Source organism: Aptenodytes forsteri, unplaced genomic scaffold (genome assembly GCF_000699145.1).
Source record: "Aptenodytes forsteri isolate BGI_AS27 unplaced genomic scaffold, ASM69914v1 Scaffold119, whole genome shotgun sequence".
In the NCBI taxonomy this organism is placed as follows: domain Eukaryota; kingdom Metazoa; phylum Chordata; class Aves; order Sphenisciformes; family Spheniscidae; genus Aptenodytes; species Aptenodytes forsteri.
In genome coordinates, this window is record NW_008796165.1 from 8,314,150 (window position 1) to 8,337,780 (window position 23,631).

The 23,631-nt window shown below is 39.0% G+C and overlaps 1 protein-coding gene across 1 annotated transcript in view; it reads right to left on the minus strand.

The window, feature by feature from the left end:
• Positions 1-7,618: 7,618 nt before the first annotated feature.
• Positions 7,619-23,631, minus strand: part of TTC39A (tetratricopeptide repeat domain 39A) — a 41,198-nt gene continuing 25,185 nt past the window's right edge. Inside the window, exons 8-17 of the mRNA XM_009287356.2 lie at positions 21,156-21,264; positions 20,433-20,500; positions 20,252-20,311; positions 19,319-19,480; positions 17,545-17,636; positions 16,374-16,494; positions 13,938-14,049; positions 11,668-11,782; positions 10,845-10,961; positions 7,619-7,739 (exon numbers count right to left, since the gene is read on the minus strand). Of these exons, the coding sequence (XP_009285631.1) occupies positions 7,619-7,739; positions 10,845-10,961; positions 11,668-11,782; positions 13,938-14,049; positions 16,374-16,494; positions 17,545-17,636; positions 19,319-19,480; positions 20,252-20,311; positions 20,433-20,500; positions 21,156-21,264 (1,077 nt within the window). The remainder of the gene's footprint in view (positions 7,740-10,844; positions 10,962-11,667; positions 11,783-13,937; positions 14,050-16,373; positions 16,495-17,544; positions 17,637-19,318; positions 19,481-20,251; positions 20,312-20,432; positions 20,501-21,155; positions 21,265-23,631) is intronic.

Below are 23,631 nucleotides of genomic sequence, written 5' to 3' on the forward strand. Positions count from 1 at the left end.
ACAGAAGTGCCACAGAAACAGAGCAGGTAAGGACCAAGAGCATCGCCAACGTCCACGATGCTTGCACTGCAAGGAAAGTGTTAGGTTACATTTGCAGGTTATAGTAGGAAATGGATTTTGTGTCATACAACAGAAGAAAACAAAATTCCCACAAATCTGAGACAAAAGAGATGCAATGACAAGTAATGAATACTCAATTTTATAAAGAAAGACCTTTATGCTTAAAAATTCTTGCGTGCTACTGGAATTGCCACTTCAATCATTTTACGTCTAAGGATGATAATCCTTATTACTTGTTGCCAGTTCATTATGTAAATCTGGGAGAGAATTGTAGAATTTGTACATAAAAAAAAAAAGCCCAGAGAATTTCTTTGTGAGGAGCTAGTGTTGCAAAAGGGCTTTAACCACATAAGGTTTTAAAAGTTCCTACTGTCTTGCAGCTTCCTAGGGCTGAAAGCAATTATGTGTTTGGAAGGCTGACAGTCCTCTCTTCACAGTGATAGACGTGTACATTTCTAGGCTAAGGGATTATGAAATACCTGAATTTACTTAAGTTGCCACAGTTTCAAGACTTCAACATTTCCCGTCCTTGTGCAATTGCGGTAAAAATAAAAATTCTTCTGAGTCAGGCTCTCAGTTAAATAAATAACAAGATGGCTGAAACCAAACATACAAGGTCTCTGATCAGTTAAATCCTGGATTAAAATGGACTTAGAAACAAAGTGGATGCTACTTGATTACAAATACAGTTTATTACAGACACCACATTTTTATTAAAACATACATACTAGTTTATAACCTATAAAAAACATGAATAAAATCTGTTCAGAAGAACACTTATTGACTTAATACCCAGTATAAAAATTAGCTTCACGGATTAACTTTTCCTTTTATATAGCATTTAACTTTGAAGAGTATAATTTATGCTAACCATCCTTTGCAGATTATCTTGCATTTAAACCTGTTCTGGGATAAGAGGGGCTTTGGAATTCTTGGTATGGAATGCAAAGTTAGTGCCTTTTGATAAAAAGAACAGTCCAAACACTCTGCAAAAGCATCTTTTTGATTTAAGCAGAAGAAATAACTGTATTTGCATGCTAGCAACTGATTTATTGCAATATCCACTCTGCACAGACACTTTTAGCTAAGTAAAAGCTGCAGGGAGGAATCTAAATAATAAAAAAAAGTATTTTTGTGAAAATACCTGTACGTGTTTCTAGCAGCACAAAGGTATGTACTTACTCAGCAAGAGGGGACCAACCATACTACAAACAAACAAAAAGCCCCCAAACCACCTCTGTCCTCTCAGTTGGAAAACAAGTAGAAATAACTTCATAATCCTATTCTTTGCAGCACCAACCCCTAGAAAATATTTGTCTTTAGTTTAAATAAGGCATTTCAACAACAACTCTGCACACAACAGTAAATGTTCAATTCACTGCACATACTACATGCACCCTGGCTGTCCACACCAAGCATTTTTCCTGGACAGAACAGGCCCTGCTCTTGCTCACTAGAGGCACTTTTGCCAGGGATTCTCACTGCAGACAGACACGCTTCCACCTCTTTAGCATCTTTTTCTTACCCTTCTGCCGCATTAGTGGTAGCTGCCTGTCTAATCAAGAATTCACGCTGGGTAAGCAGATTGAGGGAGACAGACAAGGCAGAAATTCAAGGGGCAAAAGATGAATCGCTCCAAAACTGTTTTCTGAGCAGGACAGAGCCATCCTAGGTGCTGTCCCACTGAGGCAGGGCTCTGCTATTCCAGAGTGAAAACTGATGCCCTTGAATTCTCCAGCCTAAAACGGCTTTTTGGTGAGGTTACCTCACTGAAGGGCTCTTGCTAGATTGCCCATTTGTTTTGGGATTTCTCCTTGTAGAAGGCTATGTACTGCGTACTCTGTTCCCTTTGTGATCCCACAGCAAACGGTTAGTAAAGGCCCTTAACCTCCCTGCATTTTCCTCGGCTATCATCTGACGAGGTGTCAAAAGATTTTGCTTCATATATTTAGCTTTTTTTTAAGCGCTGAATTAATAGTTCAAACTGTTCTGACAACTTTTCAAAAAGCTTTGGCTACAGAGCCTGCTACTGGTGTGTGAGAGTATATATACATATACTTCTTGTGTATATCTATATATACTTTTTTATGTATATATGTGCATGTGTATGTGTGTCACAGATCATACACTTTCAATAGACATGTAGCAAAGGCAGTACATGTGAGCTTCCTGCTGTTCCTTAGGAATACCAAGAATTACTTGCATCAGCGATGAGCCCAGCATCATGGAACAGAAACCTGACCCAAGACCCAGGTATCCAGGAGCTGCAAGAATGAAGGCCAAAACTGTAACTGGCCCTGCTGGTTGCTTCTAAAAAAACTTTGCAGCTGCCCAACAGAGGCCATGTAACCTTGGTAGTGATGACAGCAGTGCTGGGTAGTGTACCCAAACGAAGATGACATTGAACATGATCCATATATTGTACCTTCTAGAGTTAAACAACATTGCTTCTCCTCGCTAGAATGATTTACTGAACTCTGCTAACCGTTGGAGATAAAGTTCCTATTTTGCACCTTCAGATAGTATCAACAGAGGCAATATTCAGACATCTTTGCCAAAACGCCAGGAAAAGCCCCACATTCACAAACAAAACACCAGCTCATCCTAGAACTGCAGCTATGACACTATCAACACCAAGCAGGGCTCCTGTGGCTCCAGCACTGCAGACAAACATCCCATACAGCTGCAGCACTAAGGTAGTTCCTTACCTCCACACCCTGCGTGCTGCAGGATAAAAGGAACAGTGAGAGATGAAAACTGTCGAGAATATTGCAGCTTCTACTTACCTACTCACCACATCGCTACATTGCTTTTCAACCACAGACCTGAAACTGTTGTTACAGTCCTTGACTAACATGAGATAAACTTTTTTTTTTTCCTTTTTTGAATTGAAGCGGCCCGTAAAGAGAGGGTGCAGGTGTGTGTGTGTGTGTGTGTTTGTGTAACTGCTCTGTTTTGTATTCTTTCTGTAAAATAGTCAAGGAGAGACCAAGCAAGTAGAATTGAACACAATACATAATTCTAAATAAACATTTTGCCTATGTTTAGCCAGAAATGAAACTAAGTAGGTGCAGAGATTTAAAATACCCAGAAAATAATGGAATACATCCTAGTCCTACAAAAACATTGTTGAATTTGGAGCAAACACCATGCAGAATTTTACCACAGTGCAACGCAGATATTTATTAGCTCTGTTGCTGTTCATAAATCTTGGACACAGGGATTGACTGGGCATGTTTTAAAAAAAAAGTATTTGTATTTATCTTTTTTTTTTTAAAACACCTGAAGCAAACTTGGATAGCATCTTTAAAAAATATGATGACAAATCATTCAACTAAAATACTTGGCAATACATGCTTTGCTTATAATCTATCACAAAGAGGTATTTGCAGAACATAATGAGAAAAGAAGCAAGTTCATTTCTAGTCTGTTCAGGTTTTCCGATCTCGCTCATCAGTGACGATTTCAACCATTAACCATTTTCCTGTACAGCAGTAAACAACATGACTCACCTCTTTATCTTCTCCTCTTCCTCCCAGAGGGGGAACTGTGTGGAATGCATTGTTTTGGTCATTTTGTATACATTTGCTTTGCTGCTGTGCTTTTCTGCTTGAGAAGGCAAAGAAATGCATCTCGCAGGTGGAACCGAAGGCTGAGAGTGTTGCATTTAAGCTCTTGGGAGTGCCTTTCACATTCTGGGACTGACCTCTAGGAAAGCCTTGTTTCACACAGAGGAGCATTACTTGATGCTTCTGTTGGGCCAGAGGCATGCAAACTGTCAAAGCTATCATCCCATGATCTTTTAGTAGTCTTGGACCCAGGCCTTCTAAAAATACTAAGGCACTCAATATAGAATTTAATGCCAAAAACAGTGTGAAATGGGAGGAAACATTTGATACGATCCTGTTCTATGCTGCTGTATTTTACAAAGGGCAAAGTTTCCTAAGGAAAGTTTTGAATGCTGTATCACTGCAGTGTAAACAACCTGAGGCCAAGCACTGTCAGAATGGGACAGCCTTTAAACTAACCATCCATGACAGAATGCATTAATTGTAGATCGTAATAGAACTGCGTATCAGTAATAAATCAAAGCATGTTCCTATGCTACTGGTTTAGTTGAGCACTCGCAAGTGCGTGTTTCCAAATAACAATAGTTGTATCGTGTTTGTGGCTTCATCAAAGTCTTTTCTGATTATCAAGAAAACCTGTGACCAGGTTCAGCTTCAGCCCACCGTTCTTCATCCAACAGGTTACCTCATCTCGTGTTATTTATAGGAGCTAGGTGTTGATGTAGTTACACCTCATTAGACCTCAGTATAAGCTGCTGGTTTTTCAGCCCATATCATCCCTTCAGTTTAATGAGAGACCATACAGACATGGATTCCACATACCAGATCTAATGATAAAAGTGATGCTCATTTTACTGCTTTTCCCTTCCTGACCACTGCCACTTTCAGATGGCATAGCAATATCACGTGGGCAATTGCTGCAGACATCCAGGAAACTGAGTATGATTTTCTACCCCTCCTCAGCTACTGGCAGGAAACCACTTATCAGTGCTACTAAAAAAATAGGTAAGAAATACAGTTTGTAAGCTTTATGATAAAGGTCCTACCAAGTGCAGAAAACTATTTTCTGCTATGTGAGTTAGTAGTTTGCCTTTGGTTAACTTCTCTGGCTTTGCTGAGGACTGAGAAGAGCTGATACCAGCAGTTGTTGGCTGAAGCCTAGTACACAGATTGGGTTTCTCTAGCATTGGTCAGACAATGCAGTTTGAAAGCAGAAGGAAGTGGTGCTTCTGCAAATGAGGTGTTGACTATATCCATCTGAAGTAGTACTTACGTTTCCTGAATCTTAGGCCACACTGAAAATCCTTGATTTGAGTATCTGCTATTTTCTGGTAGGTGAATATACTGAACACTGAAGCTGTTTGAGAACTTGCACCAATTGTGCTTTCCCTAATTCATTCTAATTCATTTCCCTAATTCATTCTACTTGGGACTCCAGACTGATGAAGCAATTTACCATTCTGGAGAGCTGCTTCAGGCAGAATGCAGCAGCTTCAGGAGAAGCAATGGAAAAACAATGCCAGCACAGACCTTCCAGCCCAGACTGACACCACTGAGTTTTTGATCTCTAACCACAGAAGAGAATCAAAATGAAGTACATTGATGAACAAAGAGTAATGGTGGGCAATTCAAAATGTAACACATTGAAAAACACAGACAGTGACAACGTACCAGACCTTCCATTCATCCTTTAGCAAGCAAGGTGTTACCTTCCTTTAGTGAGTTCAGAATGTTACAGTCCGTAAATCTTTGTTGTTGCATCAGGAAGGTGAATATTTCCTGTTGTTTGGGAGCTAAAAAGTCAAGAATGAAAGCACGGACTACTTGATTGTGGCTAACTACAAAGTCGTCAGCTGAAGCTGGAGATCAGGTCCATGATATGACTGGTGTTTGTGCTCGACCAAAGATGACTATGAAAATCTCAGGATTTTCATCACTGCAAAGAATCGGGGAAGTTGACTGCATATTGCACAGTATGTCCTTTGTGCAATATATCTCAGATCAGGCAAAACTCGGTTGTGGGTGAAATTTCAAACAGTGTTGCAGTGGCCTTGAGAGATGAATCTACAGTCGGAAGGATTGTTCACTTTCTGCAAAGTACAATTTATGCTAATTTTCATGGCACTGCTTGCTTAAAAGATGCTAAGACTGCCAAAATATTTGAAAAGGACACAACTGAAGAAGAGGCGTTATATGCATGAAATAGAACAAGAATCTTTTTATTCTATACAAAGAATGACTGAATTTTTACACTTAAGTTTTGATGTGCAGTATGTAAATAGCATAACTATACTGAATTTTATCTGAATTGAGAAATTTATCTGAACTGAATTTAACTGAGAAGGTCACTTTAAAAAAATGCATTCTTCATCTACGATTTTAACTTGGGAAGACTTTCATAAAGGGTGTCCTATTTTTAAAACAATGCACGTTCTCCGTGTTGAGGAACAGGTGGTTCTGTCTCTTTGCATATTAATTTGCAATTATAAAACAATGTCATTTGCTTAGAGGAGGTAAAAGCAGAGCTATAAACTGTCAATTTTCTCATCTGCTGGGAACAATCACTTTAGAAAGAACATTCACTGTGAGGTACATAGATATGAATCTTTCTGACAAACATCTCCATTGGAGAAAAAGGGCTGTCAGAAGACCTCCCATCTCCACGTATCAGAATGGGTCATGGGGAAGAAGCTCTTTCAAAAGGGAGGTAGAAGTGTGCCCCAAAAAACCATAGGCATACAAACATGGAGCTAGCCTGGAGAACAGTAAACATGAGTCAAATATGTATTAGGTCTGACTTCACCAGTTGTGCAGAAAAGCAGCAATTCTATGGCAGACAGCATTGGAAAGCAGAGCTAGCTCTTTGCTCTATTCTCAAAGCCCCTTACACAGAAATTCCCCCAAAAGATCAATAAAGAGCAAAAAGATAAAGGGCTCTCCTTTTTTCCTTTGTGAAAAGCAGAGCACTGTGCCAAGACAGCCTGCTCCAACCCCAGCTTCTTAACACAGGAAACATGGCCATACGATCTCTTTAAACATGGACATCTCAAGTTGGGCAAACCTAAGAACAATTGTTTTAAGAAGGAATTGGCTGTCACAGTAACTCTGTATTGCTGTGCAGCCAGAGCAATATTGCTGTTTCTTAAGTGACCTTCAAGGACTTGTGCTTTAAATATGATATAAAATTCAAATCATGTTCATTCTGATGAAAAAACTGTTTCCTAAGGACCTCCCACTTTTAAACTTGTCAAAGAAGAAGGGATGCAGTTTTATACTGTCATCACCCTGCCCCCACCAAATCCTTGGTAAATCATTTAGCCGCTACGACATTCAGCAGACTTGACATGAAAACCAAATCAAAGAAAAAGTCAAGATACTTGCACAAGGGAGACCATTTTTTCCACCAGCGAGTTTCTTACAGAAGCAAAAATGTGACTAGTAAAAGCTGGTAAAGAGAAGCTTTCTATGCACAACTGGAAACGCCCAGGATTCAGAGCTCCTCCCTGCTATGTTTCTTGTGCACTAAGATTTTCTCACACCATTTCAGCTAAGTGAGTACTTGGAAAAAGTGATGCTTCCTTCTCAACTGCTAGCAGTATGAATTCAAACAAACATTTATAGCTAACAGATTAAATCCGTGAATCTTTAAAGTTTTGTTGTTTGGTTTTTTCAATTGTTCCCCTTTATGTTGTAGCTTGCTTAGTAAATGTTGCAAACGCAAGAAAAAAGGCACACAATTGAAAAATTAATTACACAGATGTAAGTATTCAAAAAGCCACTGTTGGAAAAACAATATTTTTCAGGGTTATGGCTGGTTTGAGAGGTTTTTTGCTATGTTATTACACTAGATTAATGTTTTATGCATCACCTTAAAAATTTTAAATGATTTGGTTTCTTGCTGACTTGAAAGAGAAGGAAAAATAATTCTAAAGTGTCAGTAATTTTCTGCACCAAAGTTTGCAACAAACAGGGCATCAAAGAAGAAAAAGTTACGACACTGCCGAGGCTCCAGAGTGCATTCCATTTTCTGGGGCGGATTTGGCTTGGTGCAGGGCAGCTTGAATTCTGAAATGTGTTCTTGTTTCCATGGAGTAATTCTTGTAGTTTTGTCTAAAACAAAAGCAGATCCACTCTGATGAATATATATATTTTAAACATTTTCAAGTTATCTTTATATTATTTTCTAAGCAAAACAACTGTAGACAGCACAAAAGCCTTTCTTTACAAGCTCCTTTGTTGCCTACTCTTAAAATACAAGGCATGTGTTCCTAGCCAAACAATGCAGCTCTTTGTTCTTTATTTGTAGTTCACTGTCTGGCAACTACCAGAAAAATATAGCTTAATAAGTAATTGAATCTGTTCCACTCAATCAAAATATTGAGTTCACATTAAATATCTGTAACATCCACTTAGTTTACATTCAGAATTTTTTTTTTTTTTTCCCTCTCAAAGTAGAGCTGATAAATTTGAATACATTTTCAGGGTTTTTTTTCTCATTTTAATAAGATGGACTCATCTTAATTCAGCAGACACATTTCAAGGAAGTAGAGAAAAGAAAAAAAAAAAAGAAAAGAAAAAACAAGAGAGAGAAGCTGTCCTGAACCAGAAGAGGGAAACACCCCATCTGCATCCTGTGGTTGTCAACGATGTGTACTGTGTGCAAGAAATAAGGCCAGACGATTTGCTGCCCTAGAAGCCTGAAAAGAGAAAGTGGGCATACACAAGACTCTGTATCAGCTTTCGAGGAGCAATTCACCAGCCTGGGGAAAGACTGGCAGGACTTCCCCCAACAAACATCTAGTGGCTGACACAGCAGTGTCATCTGCCTATAGTCTCCAGTAGCTATGTCATGCTCTAAAGAGTTACAGAAACATTAAAAGAATCTATTTTCATGGAAAAGCTTATATAAAAGAAGAAATTTTGCCCCTAGGACACATAGAAAGTGCAGATCATACTTAATAGGAATTAACATGTCAGCTCTTGCAGGATGGATACAGAATCCAGACACCAAAGAGGATTAGACCATGCTAATTTTCTTTTAGAAGATATTTGTCATCTTTACAGAAACATAACATTAAGTATTAATTAATTAATTAAACATTAATTCATGTTTCTGCTTAACAGTCTGTATACCTTAAAAGCATTTCAGTTCAAAATTCATAATTCAAATCGAGCATGGAAGCACCTGTCACTATGGCAGTGGCAGTCTCTCTGTGAAAACAAGGAATTCCACACCCATCCTACACCAGCTTATAATTTTATGTATGCAACACCCAAGAGGCTGAATGAGAAAAGGAGGTGACTGGGTTGTGCTGTATGCTGATCTGAAACTCTTTGTTTTTTCTTTAAATTAAGGAGTTTTTTCTTTAAATTAAGTAGCTTTTGTCATGCAGATACTGGATTTCTCATCAGCAGGCTGATATTCTTGCTTGTAGCTTATGGTAATACAAATAGAAATATTTCCATGCATGACAAAGCCAAAACTGTTTATCATCTCATTCCACTCTTTCTCCCAGAGTTGAAACATTCAAGCCAGCAGCAGTCTGTGGATTTAGGTCAAGCGAATCAAGCGTCATGCACAAGTCGAGTGCTCGTCTGCACTCCTGCCAATTGCAAACGTAATTTTGCAGTCCTGAAACCCACCACGGACAACGCGTTCTCCCTCTAGTGGCTGCAAAGACATTCAGCATTTTTAGCTGAACACTTACAAAACCCTGTGCATTTTAGTGCAGTGTAACAGCTACAGGTGGAAATGTAAGGACTGCACTTTTTTTAATGACTGACTGAAACAAGGGGGGGAGGGTTGTGGTGTTGTTGGGGTTTTTTTGCATATCATTACAGTTTCCATGACTTTTTTGAGCACAGAAAGTCTGAGTATTAGCTTTCCATACACTGGGTAACAACAAATCTTTAAGAGATGCTGTCTGCTGGTGCTCTTCTTTAAGCCAAACACCTTCCCTCGAGGGGGCCTGCGACATGAGCCACACAGAGCTATCAGGGAAAAGGTGCAATGGCGAGCTGCAAGCGATAGAAGTACCAGATGGAATGAGAAGCTCTGAATCATTGATTTCTAGATCTCTTCTTAAGAGAGATTTGAACAAAGGAAATGAGGACAGGAGGAGAGGCGTCCTTTGAGGAATGTGAAACCAATTGAAACACTTTCCATTGTGTTTTGCTAATGCAATTTTTGCCGCTCTTAATATCTTCCGTGAGCCTACAGAGAACCAGGCTCACAAGCATAGGAAATGAAGAATTGCAGTATTTTAATTTTTGTGTTGACAGTCTTTTGGTATAATCTTCGATAGGCTGATTCATGACTCTGTCTTGCATAGTGGATTGGCTTGGACAAAAGCTCAACACAAAAACTTTATCTGACCTCTTTGAAACTGGGGGCCAGACATCAGTTTTGTAGCTGCTAACACCTGCAGCAGTGACTGGCGTGACTCTCTGCACTTGGAAAGATGCAGACATCTGGACTCATTCAGGATCCAGGCAGAGAGGTGAACTACCCTCCTGCAGGATGCCTGAAGAGGGAGAGGGTTGTTTGGTTTGGATTCCTTCCTCCTGCCCCCCGCACGAAATTTTGGCTCAGCAGAGAAGTAAAGGCTCGGCCAGAGGCAAAACCCGTATTTTGTTAATTTTATAATAAAGAACATACATGATCAAGTCCAACTATTCCTGATAAACCTACTTTGCTAGAAAAATCAATCACACAGAATAGTAAAAGCAGGTGTTTCAGTTGCCTTTCAGAGGCAGATGAAACAATACAAAGATACTAAATGCAACCTGAAGCATTATCTTAAATGTATTTCATCAAGGAAAGAAAACAGCACTGCTAGCCATCAATTTGAGTAATACTATTTTAGCCATAACACAGAGCTTTGAAAATAAGTAAAATGAAGAAGTAAATAGACTACAAAGATAATTACATTTTGTTACACATGGATTATTTCTTATGGAAGCTTTTGACATTCCTATTAACATCTTTACAATTTTTTTTGCTCTTATCAGAATGGATGGGTAAGTCACAGACTGAACGATCAGATAATGTGTACCATTAGAAAGGTCCAAACCAAAACTAGTGCATGCGTGCTTCCATTGAATAAATGTAACAATGAGTTTCCATGGTATTAATGAAATGTTTCTGCTTCCTGCTAACCAGTAAAATACCATACTGACCCATCAGACATCAGCACAGGCTTTTCACTTGCTTACTTTGCTCTTTCCAGTAGTTTTATTGCTTCTTCTCTTCTACCCTGGTCTAGATACAGTATTGCCAGCTCCAGCAAGGCATTTGGAATTAGATAATGGTCATATTTTACCTTCTTCTCACTGCATTGGAAAAGAAATAGCCTCAAGATCTTGAAATGCTATATTGTTTCCTTCATTTAACAGCTCCAAACACAAATAAATAGGAGATTAGCTAAGATCAGAAGGAGCAATCAATCTCTGTTACGACACTTGCCATGCTCTCTATCCAAAGCTACATTCCAGGTTATTAAATGTGTATTTTGCATAACCATCCTACACAGTATGTTATTTCTCAGAATTTCAAAATATTGCCTTTATTATCAGGGAATTATTAGAAAAGATTACAATATTATGAACTCTCTCCATGTGAATTGACAAAAAGAGATGCCATTCACTGCATGATGTATAGAAGTTCCAAGTATAATCATGCTGCCATCTGTCTCTGCAGACTGTATTTGGCTTTTTGGGTACAGCTTCTTCATGACTGGTAAGAGAAAGGGGGGGGGAAAGGGAAGTGGGATCTCAAAAATTTTATGCATGTATAGTCCCCAGAAAAGGAGAAAATATCTCAGTAAAAAGTGCAGATTTGCAATTTTTCTTCCATACAAGGCTAGCAACACTGGCAATTAAAATTGCAATTCCTTGATATCAAAGCAACTGAAATAAATACTAAAAATACCGCAGTCCCTCCCTTCTATTCATATCACAGTTGCATCTCCTCTTACTTGAAATGAATAGTTACTGAGAAATTCAAGCGCTCTCCTATACGCCAGGTATGAAAACTTACTTTAAATAGATGTAATTGAAATGGTCTTCTGCTTCTGAGATCTTGCCCAAATGTTTGAGGCACAAACCCTTTAACAGTTTTATCACGCACTGGTCATCTGCTAGTAATTCTGTAGCTGCAAGATGAAGTAAATGGCACATTTTAGAAAATGCTAGAGCAGCAGAGACTTTCCTACCTGTAGGAAAACTTTTACACAGGTAGGTGTGAGCACAATCCATTTACTGGAACACAGGACAGAAGGAACTAACTGGTCAATTTAGTTCATTTAATGCAGAGACAAACATGCATCAAGCTTTTCATAAATCGATCAAACTTCGTCTAAAAATTGTTGGGCTGTTCTTTCCCTCCCTACTCCCACCGGGAAGCTATTCCACAATCTTATTGTTCTGACACCTAAAAACTAATTTAAAGTGTCCACTTTGGAAATATTGAGGTCCAATTTATAACCTCTTAAACTTATGCCTTTATTGCCCTTTAGTATGTATAGCTCTTCTCCTTCCATGACTTCTAGTCACATGATCTCTTCGTAGGCAAGTGTTTTATCAATCCTCCACCTTTGTTTGGCTAAACAAAAATATGCCAAACTTTGCTATCTGCACCTCACATCCCTTCATCTTCTTACCATACCTTCTTTTCACCTCTTTTGAGTTTATACTTTTATGAGTGCCCAGAGTCTTACCAGCCTCACCAGTGCCTAGTTCAAAGTCATTACTAACAACAACCTTTCTTCACCAGAAAATTTTTGCATGATACATTTCAAAGAAAACATCTGGCTTTTTCATAGCCATTCCATATAGGCAGCTTAGTCTTAAAGTTTACAAGCAAAATCTTCATCTTGCTTGCTTATTTCCAATTCATGAAATACTAGCAAATAAGAATTTCTGCAAAATGTGTGATGCTGTGCATCTTGTGCTATTGAATGTCACCCTGTTTCCACTACCAAACCTTACCTGGTTCTTCCTTTATCACTCCAGCTGATAAAATGCTGACACAAGCTGCATGAAACTGCTGCTTCTCTTTGGACTATGCAGTTGGAGGCCTTGATCCTACAATTGGAGTCAATTCTATTGCTAAGTCCCACAGAAGCACCAACATACATATGTCACCAAAGCAAATCCCAGGGAAGATGCCCAAAGACTATGCAGCAAACTAACTTAGAAGGAACAGGGAAGAGGGCAAAAGTTGACACGCTAAGTATGAGCACAATGAGATGACTCGGGGCCACAGAAGAGGTATTTCATAAGAATAATAAGAAAAAACAGATCAGTTGTCTCTCTTCTGGACATCTGTCCCATGAACACGTTCACATGTATGTATTTTCTCTACTTATAACATATCCTACAAACTGCCCTGGATTGTATAAGGAAACATTTATGGACCTATCCTAGACACAACTGTGCATATCAGATTAATTAAAAAGGAGATAGCTTTAGCCAGTCTTTCAGGCAACTCTTTCAAATTTTGTGTAACACAATGTGCACAGGAAGACCAAGGTCCTAGCAAAGACTGCAATGCAGTGATTTAGCCCATATTCCTTTGTCAATAGGGGCTTGATCCTTTTGCGGGAAGGTAGTATATAATAATAAGATAAAATATTTAGTAAGGGAAAACTCTGTGAGAAAAGCTGTGCAGACTGGTTGCGCTCCCATAGGAGTTGGGAAAGATTGGCAAGAAATAAACATCAGTTGAACTTTCTCATGGATGGCTAATTAACAGACTGACAGAAGATGTGGTAGCAAAGCTTGTTCCAGTTCAATACTGTCCCCTATCTTATGCTCATTCATAGTGCAAAGGAAGCCCATCCCTGGTGTCCCAGCTTTCTATAGCATACTGTTGACACATCAATACCATTCAGCCCAAGGACACATCATAAATTGACAGCACTTTTAAAATAGAAGACTGACTTGTCTCCTTCTATTTATCCTTCAAAACTGAAATACAGTATCTGAGGATAGCAAAGCTTCATGATCCAAGTAATCAAGTCAATGCATATGCTGATTCTGATCTAGCAAAATAAACAGTCCTTTAATACATGTCATAAACTATTCCTAATACACATCTGTGGATGTAAAATCATTTGCTACTATTGTAAGTTATGGCTATATTAAAAAGGAAAATTATTCCTATCTGCATAAACAGTTTATGGTTTCATTATCTATGTTCCTCCTACGATCAGATTAACTTTACTAATGAGTGTCTCTCTTTATTCACAGATAATATCTTTAGCTATTGCACTGCAAAATACCTGCTTAAACCATATCACTGGTTACCTGAACTTCTTGCCAATGCTTCTTCTGCTTCAATTAAAGTCTCTAACATGCCTTCCGTTAAGTTGGGACATTTTCCAATTACAGCATAGCCATTCCAGATATACATCATTTCCTAGGGTCAGGGAGAAATGACAGCATCATTAATTACAGCACTGGATAAATGCAGTTATCAAATACTTTAGTTTATCTCTGTGTGATGAAAAAGTTACAGATTCCTTAAATAAAAAGTCAGTTTGTCAAAACATATTTTCATTGCAACTGAAAACTTGTTACATTGGTTTTCAGAACAAATTAGCCCTGGAAGACAACTAAAGAGCCATTTACCACACACAATGCAAGGAGGATTGCTTGAACAGAATGCAAATACAATCTCTCTTATACATGAAGGCAAGTACCAACAAAACAGACAGACTTAAAACATTCATGGCACATGGCTAACTGTCCCCTGATTAAGGTCTCCTCTTGTTTTTCAGTTCTATCCTAGCCAGGGCAGTAATAACTATAAATAACTACAACGTATTTCTTCCACAGAAAAAATATGAAATCTCAGGACAATAAAACAAAACAAAAAGAAAACCAAAAACCCTAACCTTTAAGCCAACCTTCAAACAAACCAACAGAATTTTAGAGCCAAACTGTAAACCCCTTAAATTCCTCAGGTTTGTTTGATGTTCCCACAGAAAGTAACTTCTTTCTTATTCAACTGTTCTTAGAGTAAATTTTATTAAAAACTATTGGTTTAATTCCTATTTGTTATTGGGGTTCTCTCTTAGAGTATATCACCAGAGCAAATGTGCCCATTGCCACTAGCAATCACTAAGTTAAAGATGGAAATATTATATAGACTTACGGCTGGTCCTCATGACAAGTTATTTATTCTATTTATTTATATGATCTAGTCTGTATTTGCTAATTTAAAGCTTTTAGGTAAAATTTCTGTACAGAATAACTGAGTTCTGGAACTATAGTACAAAAAGCTGTCAGGCTAGAATAGATGAAACAGTATGTTAACCCCAGTCACTGTTGCTTTCACCATCTGGTCTCTATTGATTGGAAAACCCCTGCTAAACTTACTATATATAGTGCAGATTTGTTAACATGGTTTTGACACAGAAGTACTCAAACTACATTTATTCTAGGCTAAATCTCTGAGCTAAGACTTGCTTGAGGACTCGCTCCTCTCAGCAAATCCCTTCACAGTGAAACGAAAAATCCTAGAGATGAGATTCTGCACCCAGTTCCACATCCTCAGAGTGCTTTTAACTGTTCAGCTGCGGCATCTGCTGCCTCAGAAATGCAACTGCAGCAGAAACAAAGGACGCAGTGCCTGGCCACTCCAAGGAGAGCCCTCAGTACAGAAACCTGTTCTGCTAAAATCCCATTAGAACAGCCCAGCCAAACCCCTGGTGTGTACGTTTCTTACTCTTTACAATCTCTGAAACCTGAAAGGCAAATCAAAGTAACCTAATTATTTCCCTCATTTCAGTCTTATGACTTAGTGGAAAGTGGCCCCTAGTGAATACCCACGCTATGCTGTAACAACTGTATTTCTTCAAGAAGCACTGTGTCACATACCCAACTGGTGGGCTGAGAAATGACTACTCACTGGTGTCTCCGAGAGGCTCTCCTTGTTCAGGCATTTTCTTAAAGAGTATTTACTAATTATCCATCTGTTTCTCAAACACAACAGCTCAAAGCACTGCAAATGTTAACACCACTGCACTTGGCAAACCTGTGGAGTCAAAATCCTTTTATGTTCTTTTACGTCTCCTTTGCAGACAGATTTTTGTAAGTGCAGCATGAGTGAGGCAATGGGTGCCTTATGCAGCTGTTCTCATCTGGCCACAGGGAACTGGCCAGCATTACAGGCAAAAAAAAAAAGAATTAAAAAAAAATCAACAGTATCCAATGGTTTTCTGGAGTGGCTAAAGGATTTGGCTGTTTCATCCCAGAACCAATGAGTTGCTCTGAAAAGCACCAAATTGCAAACATTCAGGGGCACATTAAATAGATGCTTACATGCAGTCCCCGATTATTGCATTGTTTCCTTGATTTTTCTTCCCCCCTAACTTGTACCTTCAAGTCTTCTTTTAGTAGTCTCAGTAAATGACACGACAGAAGAGACCTAGGGCAAAGTTCCTCAAAAGGGAATCAGAAGAAAGCTGTTAGGAGCATGCTAGTCTATAGCTGGAATAATGAGTTACACATGCAACACATTTACGTGTCACAAACAACTGGCGTAGTTCCCTGTGGCTGGTGCATGCCCCAGTTTTACAGCATTCCTCGCATTCATTTGGCTTTGCTTTGGGAACATTCCAGTCTCCTGCAGAGGTTTTACCTTAGAAACATGGAAAGAAACTATTCTAATTATCTCGGTTTTATTTCCCTAAATTAAAAAATTATAATAAGGGGTGTGTGTGTGTATTTCTAACTTACCAAAGGTGGAACAGGCAAAGGAATGGGGTTTGAAGAAAGATATCGTCGAGCTTTCCGAATTGCAAACTTTTCTGTAGGCAGCGATTTCCCTGCAATTTTCAGTTTCAAACTGGGAACAATCCTGAAAGTTTAAAGGAAAATGTAAGGAAATTTTCTTCTGGGAAAAAAACATTCAAACTTTAAAAAAAAAAAATCAAACCAAAGAGAACTTAAAAAAGCTGTTACACACTGAGCTATTGCTACCTCTAGGGAAGCTGAGCAATACATATTCACAAAAGCTGTCTTTATGCAGGGCACGTATCTCTCTAGGCTTCCTCTGTAATCAAGCAGGAGGAAGAGGGACTCTTCCCCACCCAAAGAATAAATTAGATGATGCACCTAACTTATAAAGGGCCCATCTCTCTTCACAGACTAAGAAAGAGGCAAGCTAGCTTTTGTCAATGTTCCTCCCATTCTCCCAAAGACCAAACTGATTCACTTTGTAATGGATCCCAAATCCAGTGAAATCTGCTTGTGATTATATAAGATATGGAAGTCCTGAAAAGTATCGATATATTGATATAATATACTTATTATACTTTTATATACTTAAGCATATAAAAAAGTGATATTTAGATTTTATAGAAAAATTGTAAAAAACAAAGTAATCAATTTTCTTTGACCCAGCAAAGTTTAGGCAGTTTTGAGCTTAAACGTTACAATTAGGTTAATTCACTGTGTTAGTAATGCATATATTCACTTGAACAATTAACTATTTCATATTCCTCTCAGACTCAAAACCCAAGAATCAAGTTGTACTGATGTTGTCTCCACTAAGGAAGCACATATCTTGTAGCATAATCCATTGAAGGTTTTCAGATCTTACATGCCATTTTGATGAAAGGAAAAAACTGATAAAGAATGTGAATATTACATGCAACAGCAGCAGCCACTGTGGCTGATAGACCTAATATCCTGACTCTAGAGTATTTCCAGGCCAGCAGAAATCTGCTGTCTGAACTCAGGGTCCACTTTAGTCTAAGGGAATGTTTCATTCTGCAATTTCTTACCAATCCAATGCTACTTGCACAGAGCCTCCGAACTGCACAATGAATAGTTTTGCCTCTCTTCCCCCAATACTGTGCCGTGAAAAGACAGGAAACTCTTGTAACTGGGAGTTAGCAAATTTTACCTAAATAAATCAGCTTCGCTGTCTCCAAAAGGACTGCAGTCATCTGGTCCAAACATACTGAGATAAGCAGCTTTCATGTAAATATAAGTAGCCTGCAAATGCAATCAAGAATATCTGTACAGAAAAATGAATTTACAGCATCACCATTATTGACATAAAGCACAAAAGAGCAACAAAGAGGAAGAAGTTGCTGCTTTTGCTCACAAACAGACGTAATCTTACAAAATTTTAAGCGGGAGGTAAGTATTTCAGGAAGTGGAGTACAGAAATTTTTTTTAATCATGTATGTCTTTGTTTACTTTGTATTAGCTTATAGTTTATGTCCACATTCCAAGAACAAATGTAATGTTTGTGTAAAGTTAATTTTGATTACTCTTAGGAATACATGCTAGGAAACTCATGAAAAGGTCATGCTCAGAGAAAAAAAAATACTAGTATATAGTCTATGCGTCCAATCACAACTTGGTAGCATATCTCAAATACTAGGTTCTAGAGACCATGAAACAGTTTTTGAAGGGTTTCATGATTTCAGATTATGAAAAGTACTGATTTCATAGGGATTCCTGAGCAATCGTACATTCAGCAACCAAGGAAAGCAAAGCAGCAGAGGACGTTACAACTCTTGCAACAGCAGAGAGTAACAGTTGGCGAGTTCTTGAGTACCGCTTTAAGGGATCTACAGTAACCGTAAGTTTCAGGACTTTTCTAGAATATTTTAAGCTGTGATTATTTATTTGCACTGGAATCTAACAGTGCATACACGTGACCATCTTTCATTTAGCTCATGTAGTTACTAGTTTGCTACTGTCATGTTGCACTGTAGATTACATATTAGTAGGAAGCATCTTCTCTGCTTCTCTAATGCCCCTGCAATATAGTATAAAACTCTACACACAGTTTAAAAGGATACACGTTAATACTAATCCTACAGCATTTCAGGATATTAAAGCTTTTAGCCAGGTGGTGCACCCCTGGCTGTGGGAGTTCTGTGGGAGCTATTCAGACTAATGCACCTGGCTGAATGCGTTGCTGGAGTCCCCAGGGGTTCAAGGGGTCCGTACTGCAATTTTCACCCGAGTGGGAGCACTGAGAGAGTTGCTCTCACCTGGCTGCTTGGACCTTATGTCAGTTTTGGTTCCACTTGGCCAATACATACAATGCGTAGTAGAAAAAACAGACAGAAATACCCTCCCCACACACATAGTCTGATCACATTAAGAAGAAACAAACCTCCAATCAACCACACACACCCCCTGGCCAGACTTAATCCCTTCTGACAGATTTCCCTGGGGCTCAGGGGAAGACGAAGGAAGGAAAGCTACCAGGGTTCTGGATGGAAGAGCTTCTCCCTTTCAGACACACAGGGCAAGGCGCCTCTTCTAATTATATTTATTATCCTGGAGGCACCATCATGGCTAGCCTCACTCATCACCAAAAGAGCTTATATCCATAATGTAATGAAAGAAATAGCAACTTGCGCCACTAATTGCAACGTGTTGATGACACAACCAGTCAGTACACAGCAGAACACCTTTAACAAGCTGTTCTTCATCTACAGGTCAGGCCCAAAAGATTTCTGTTTGCCCATAATCTGTTCAGATTTGAATGTTTGCAATTCACATTGTTCTATACGAGCCTCAGCAGACCAGGTTTTGTTTTACAATCTTCATCTTCAAAGCTACAAAAGCTTCAAAGCTACAAAAAGTCAACTCAAACTGATTGAAAGTTAATAGATACTACAGGGCCTTCTGCCCTCCTGTTCCGATTAACTTACCTTTGACCAAGTGTTTTCTTTGCTTAGCAGGTCTGCATAGAAGAAAGCCATCTTCCACTGGCGCTTGTAGGTGAAGCACCACATGAGCTCCCAGTAACACATGTGATGAAACTGCTTCCAGTATTGCTGAGCCTCGCAACATTCTTCATACCTATTAACTGCCTGAACACAGAGATTTCCAAACACTGCCTTAATCATGTGTAAATGCACATACACCAGTGCTGTAATAGACGCTGGGGCTCCATGATCTGCCGGCATGGCTCCTGCAACTTCCAAATTATTAACAGCCCAGTATTCCCCAAAATCACGTCTGTTGGCTTCACACAAAAGATCCTTGGCTCCACAGTCATCCTAGTGTTAGCAAGTTTACCCCTGCCACAGAGCTCCCCATTCTTGGAAGTTATATTAAGTCCTAAGCATAGGGAAAAAGAATGTTTGTGTCTAGGGAAATTAGGAAACTAAAGTCAAAGGACAGATGCTCAGCTGACATTTATTGTTGCAGCTCCAAAGATTTCAAGGGAGCTAATGCACTGCACACCAGCTGATACTCTCAGAGTATTTTGGACATGCCTTTTTCACTTCCCTAATTCTTTTAAGTCTTGTATGACCCTCCACTCAGCCTGAAGGCAAAGGATTACCACTGGATGTTATTAAAGGCACAACTCTCTTCAGAATAGGAAAGACAATGAGAAAACTGTGTCATTAATACTGGCGGACTAGATTATCACCAGAAATTGAGAAGGGTAGCAAAACAAGCTGGTCCAACAAGCTAGTCAAAATAGTTTATGAATTACAAATAGGAATTTTGAAAACTATAAATTACATATAGGCCAAAGCCACAGGAAGCATTAGCCAAAAAGGAAACATTGTTCCTGAAGGAGTTTTTCTAAAGCTTTCGAAACTTACTTTCCCAAGAGCAAAAGGATTACTTACCGCATCAATATTACCCTTTAGTGTTTCTATCCTGCCTGCAAAAAACAGGAATATGGCTCCCTGTAATAAATAATAATAAAAATACAAGTATTCTATAACAGTTTTCAACCTGACCATACAGTCTAGATTTGGCAAGAAAACATTAAATGATCATACCAAACTAAATTATGATTCATTTTACCTTTGGATAGCGAGCCAAGTAAGGCTTAAGTAGTCTTTCTGCCTCCTCAACATTTCCTTTTCCTGTCCCTAGAATGCATAAAAATGCAAGTGGTAAAAGTAGCAAGAAAAGAAAAAAGAAAAAAAAAAACCCAATAGGAATGCAAAGTACTGATCAGCCATCCTCATCTGGCCAAAATGTAAGTTTCTCTCTCTGATAAGTAAGACATAAATACAGGTTGGTGTTGCACTAAGCTAACAAGCAGGAAGACCTGAACAACATTGTGCTTACTGACTTGAAAACTCACTTATGCGCAGCCCGACACGTTTTGTAGAATGCTTTAGCAGGAGATAACAGGGAAGTGTATCTCAGTGGGAAGCTATCACCTCCCAAAAAAGTCAGGGATGACATAAACATGAACAAAGTATTCAGGAGGTCATCACTTACAGCCATTATTTTAACCTTCCAAATAATGCACCCGACTACTGAAGACAGATTTAGTTCTCACAACTTCCTTTTCTATCCCCATCATCTCCCTTCTTAAGTGTTAAACAAACCTCCATCTTGAATATTAAGACACTCTCTTCAGTTATGATCACTATTGTAAAATCACCCACAAATGAGTTATATTTAATCTGGTCATGAACAAACAATTCACCAACAAATAGGTGACGGAATCATCTTTTTCCCCTCTGTGTCCCACAAGAACTAATCAAATCCAAGAGTTATTATAAACAATCTTACCTAACACAAAGGTCATGAAAGTATGATAGCAAAGCAACAGCATGGTACACAGCACCGACCTAAAGCTGTATGATGATGCTCCTTCTTGAAGCTGCAGCAGACCATGCTCCTGTGCAAACAGAGGTGAGGAGGACAAAGTATTGGAAAAGAACCAAAGCTGTGTTTTGCTAGTTTGTTAACTTCTGCAGTGTCATCTACAGATTGCGCAATCACCAACTTCCCAAAATGCACTGACATACATTGCTTACATAGCAATCAAAGATAAAAACACACACATGAAATTACCTAACAGTTTTTCATTGAGTTACTGCTTAGCTGGAAAACATCCGATGACAGAGCAGCAACTTGGGATTTATTACATGGTTAACGTAAGAGAATGTTAGACAACTTATCACCATCATCCAAGTGCTGCCAAACAGCATTCCAGAAACAACAAACACAGAGTTTTGAAATGAAGGCAAATAACACATTGCCATTGTGCAGTGTATCCATATTTGTTGTTGTTCACTGCATAAGCAAGTTAAAGATATCAAGAAAAAAATAAAAAATCTGCAACTAGCAGGGCAAAGGATAACAGGGCAAAAGGATGTTTTTAAGTATGTTAAAAACAAAAGGAGCTTTGCAGTGATGTTGGCCCACTACCACCAGTGGAAAAATATGATGAAAAGAAGAATATTTCTGTTCCCTTTGGGAAGAACTAAAGCAATCAAGTATAACGCTGTGTTCATATTCAATGAGAGTGTGATGGGTAACCAGCTTTAAGGATTCAAGCTCCTGAAGCAAAAGCATTTAGCAGCCCATTCTAGGACTGGTTCCATGGTATCAACAGCAAGAATATAAATATGCAAACATATTAAACATGAGATCTGCCTACTTGTAAATATGCACAGTAAGACATCCACTGCGTGCTGGGGAAAATTCTGTTTAAAAGTTAACTATGACTGCAGTGGAAAGTTACTGGAACATGATGTATGTGACTATAAGGACATCCTTTCAAACCAGCTACACTATAAATAGGGACCCTGAGGGATGTCTATCGGAGCCACTGTGGGAGGTATCAGAGAGAGCACTCAGAGCATGATCTCAACACAGATTTTCATCTTTTGTGTGTCCTTGCCGACAGATGGGTGTTAGCTACCTCACCTTTACCACTTACTGTGTAAACCCTGAAGCCTGTAATCATATCCTAATTTTCATCATACATGCACTTTTGCACTTTTTCACTTAACTAGTATGCTTAATTGTTTTCACATAAATACAGTTATTTTGTGTTTTTAAAATCTGAAGATTTTTCAATTCAAAAAAATGTCTTTTGGAAATCTACAGCCCACATAGACATCAGTTGGCACCGGGTACCGGGAAAGGTACCATTAACACATATATATTGCAGGTCAATTAGTAACATCTAGCCTGGACAAAATAATGGAAATATTGACTTGCATGTGACTTCAGAAGAAATTAAAAGATAGTAAAATCATTACTGAAAATCAATGACTTAATGGAAATCAAGCACTCAGCAAAATAAAGCCAACTTCATTTTCTGCTGAGAGCAAAAGTTTGATTGATACAGATAAGTAACAAAATATGATATATTCAGCTTCTTTAAACTGCCCAGATGAAAACCATAAATATGTGGATTTAAAAAAAAGTAGCACTGTAGCACTGCAAGGTAGAAGTAAGACAAAGCATTCTGTGGAATGAATTTTGGCAGAAAAAAAATCCAAGTAGATTTCCAAAAGACATTTTTTTGAATTGAAAAATCTTCAGACTGGATATTTCACTGAGTCTTTATTGACATCAGTACTAGGCCTAACAGTGTTTGATATCTTCCATACAATATAAAAATACATATAAAATGGCTGCTGATCACATTTGTGAATAGCACTAAGAATGATACAGAAACAAATTATATTAGTCATGTAGAATAATTTAATCATTTGTCAAGTTGATCTCATGTATTTCACTCCCAAAAATGTATTTTAATACAGCCAAACACAAAGTTATCATTGCGATATAATTTGCCCATGGAGAACAGGGCGGACAAACAGGACGTGGCGCGTCAGAAGGGCGTGGCGCGGCAGTTTGCGCGGCAGTTCACGAGGGAGGGCATGCAGGGAAGGTGAGCGAGTCGGGGCGCAGTCCCCTGCCTGGCTCTAGAGGCCAACTCAACTAGTAGTCGTCGCCCTCCCAGAAGAGGACCAGCTATGGTTTCCACTTGGCCGAAAGCCATCACCAGAAGGAATGTGGCGACCCAGACGGAGCCCTCACGCAAGCATACAGCTGTCCAGGTCTCCGGCTGCAGGGAGTGCCTGAGCCTGTCAGCTGTACCGGAGGGCAGCAGAGACAACACCTGTGTGCGGTGTGACCAGGTGGATGATCTGCTCGGCCTGGTGGCAGAGCTGAAGGAGGAGGTGGAAAGGTTGAGGAGTATCTGGGAGAGTGAAAGGGAGATAGATTGGTGGAGCCGCACCCTACC